Source organism: Sinocyclocheilus grahami, unplaced genomic scaffold (assembly GCF_001515645.1).
Source record: "Sinocyclocheilus grahami isolate Dianchi unplaced genomic scaffold, SAMN03320097.WGS_v1.1 scaffold1728.1, whole genome shotgun sequence".
Classification (NCBI taxonomy): Eukaryota; Metazoa; Chordata; class Actinopteri; order Cypriniformes; family Cyprinidae; genus Sinocyclocheilus; species Sinocyclocheilus grahami.
This window is the reverse complement of record NW_015506907.1, coordinates 33,108-34,818: the sequence shown is the minus strand read 5'-3', so window position 1 is coordinate 34,818 and position 1,711 is coordinate 33,108. Positions and strand designations below refer to the sequence as shown.

The following is a 1,711-nucleotide window of genomic DNA, read 5'->3' as shown; positions in this document are numbered from 1 at the left end:
TGAAATTCAGACCTTCAGACACCCAACTTCACTCTAATTTTCTGCAGTATAAATAAACTGTTCGCATGGCACCTATCAGTGCGTCTAGCTGTGTTAGTTATTGGTTTAAAAGTCGGAAAGGATGAGAAAAGAGTTGAACGGATTGGCAAGCCAAGAGATGCCCTAATGTGGGTCATTATAACGCAAGATGATCACAATATTATGTCCATAAACGGCAGGTCAGTCTTTCACATGGTAAGAGGACCAAGATGGACACACTGCATGTCTATAAAACGTGATAAATAACTACTTCTCCATTATTAATATGATTATGATTTAGCAGACACTTTAGAAATCTTCACTGAGGTCCCACGTAAATGCACCATATGGAATGAATCAGGTAAATTGTTTCATTCTGACCAATACATTACACATTATATTGATGGTGTTTATATATAATTCTTGTACCATGGCATTTTTATGGTACACAAAGGCTTTTCAAAGAATACCATGGTACTTCCACACATCGTCTGATACACAATTTCACCATTGTTTTTAGGATTTTAGCCATTCTACATGTGTTAACACTAAACACAACTTCTTCAATTCGATGTTCTTCAATGCACAGATATAGGTAGACACCTGCATCGTGGTATTTTTGAAGTAACCACCATGCAAAAACGTAAATATATAAAAATGCATGCATCGTCGATTAAGCAGCACTCTTTGTCTGCGGGAACTTTCTGTTCTTTTGGGCGACCAATGAGCGCGCAGCTGGAGGTGACGCGTGCGCACGACTACTAAACGGAACGCTTTGAGCGCGTCGAGTTGCGTTTTGGCAGGTTTATGCTTCTTACCGTCGTCTTGATCCTCCAGTATGTTCGGAGGAGGAATATTCATGATCTTCTTCAAAACAAAAGCGGACGACTTCTGCGAGCCGATGGCCACCGACGCCTGTCCGGGCATGATTAGCGCGATATTATCCGAGAAAATACACACACGTCGCTTGTATCCGTCAGTCCTCCCGTTTCTGTTTGAGAAAACACACAGCGCCGTAGCGACTCCACTCCAGTGTACTGCGATAAGCACTCACATATTCATGAGGAACGCGCTGATTGGTGATCTCGCCAACGGCTCATGAATATTTAAACAGGCCGGGGCGGATTCTCGCTCTCTGATTGGTCGACTGTTAATGCAGCGCTACAGGGATGAAGCGGACGAGCCTCTTTGTTCAGAAAACAACCGGAGAATGTCATTAATGACCCTGAACACAGAAAACATTTGGATTTGTTAACTGTAGATGCATTGAAAAGGGCAAATGAATTGTTACTTTCTTATATTTACACAAGGCTAAGATATGCGATTTTTAAGTTAACTTCACAGTACATTAAAACATCACTATTAAACACAACAAGGCCCGGTTTCACAAACGGGGCTTAGCTTAAGCCAGGACTAGGCCTGAGTTAAATTAAGATATTTAAGCAACTTTTACAAAAATGCCTTAGAAGAAGACATTACAGGTGTGCATCTTGACACAGAACAATGACACTGACACATTTTAAGATATGTCAGAGCAAGATATTTTCAGATGAGACCGCTCAAACATGCATTTTAGTCTGGGACTAGCTTAATAAAGGAATAGTTCACCCAAAAATGAAAATTTTGTCATCATTTACTCACCCTCATGTCGTTCCAAACCTGTATGAATTTCTTAGAGTTTAAAATTCGGTTG

At 40.7% G+C, this 1,711-nt stretch overlaps 1 protein-coding gene across 1 annotated transcript in view; it reads right to left on the bottom strand.

The window, feature by feature from the left end:
- LOC107572284 (TEF transcription factor, PAR bZIP family member) overlaps positions 1-1,226 on the bottom strand; it is a 7,011-nt gene extending 5,785 nt beyond the window's left edge. Inside the window, exon 1 of the mRNA XM_016258704.1 lies at positions 837-1,226. Within this exon, the coding sequence (XP_016114190.1) occupies positions 837-945 (109 nt within the window). The 5' untranslated portion in view covers positions 946-1,226. The remainder of the gene's footprint in view (positions 1-836) is intronic.
- Between the last annotated feature and the right edge of the window lie 485 nt (positions 1,227-1,711).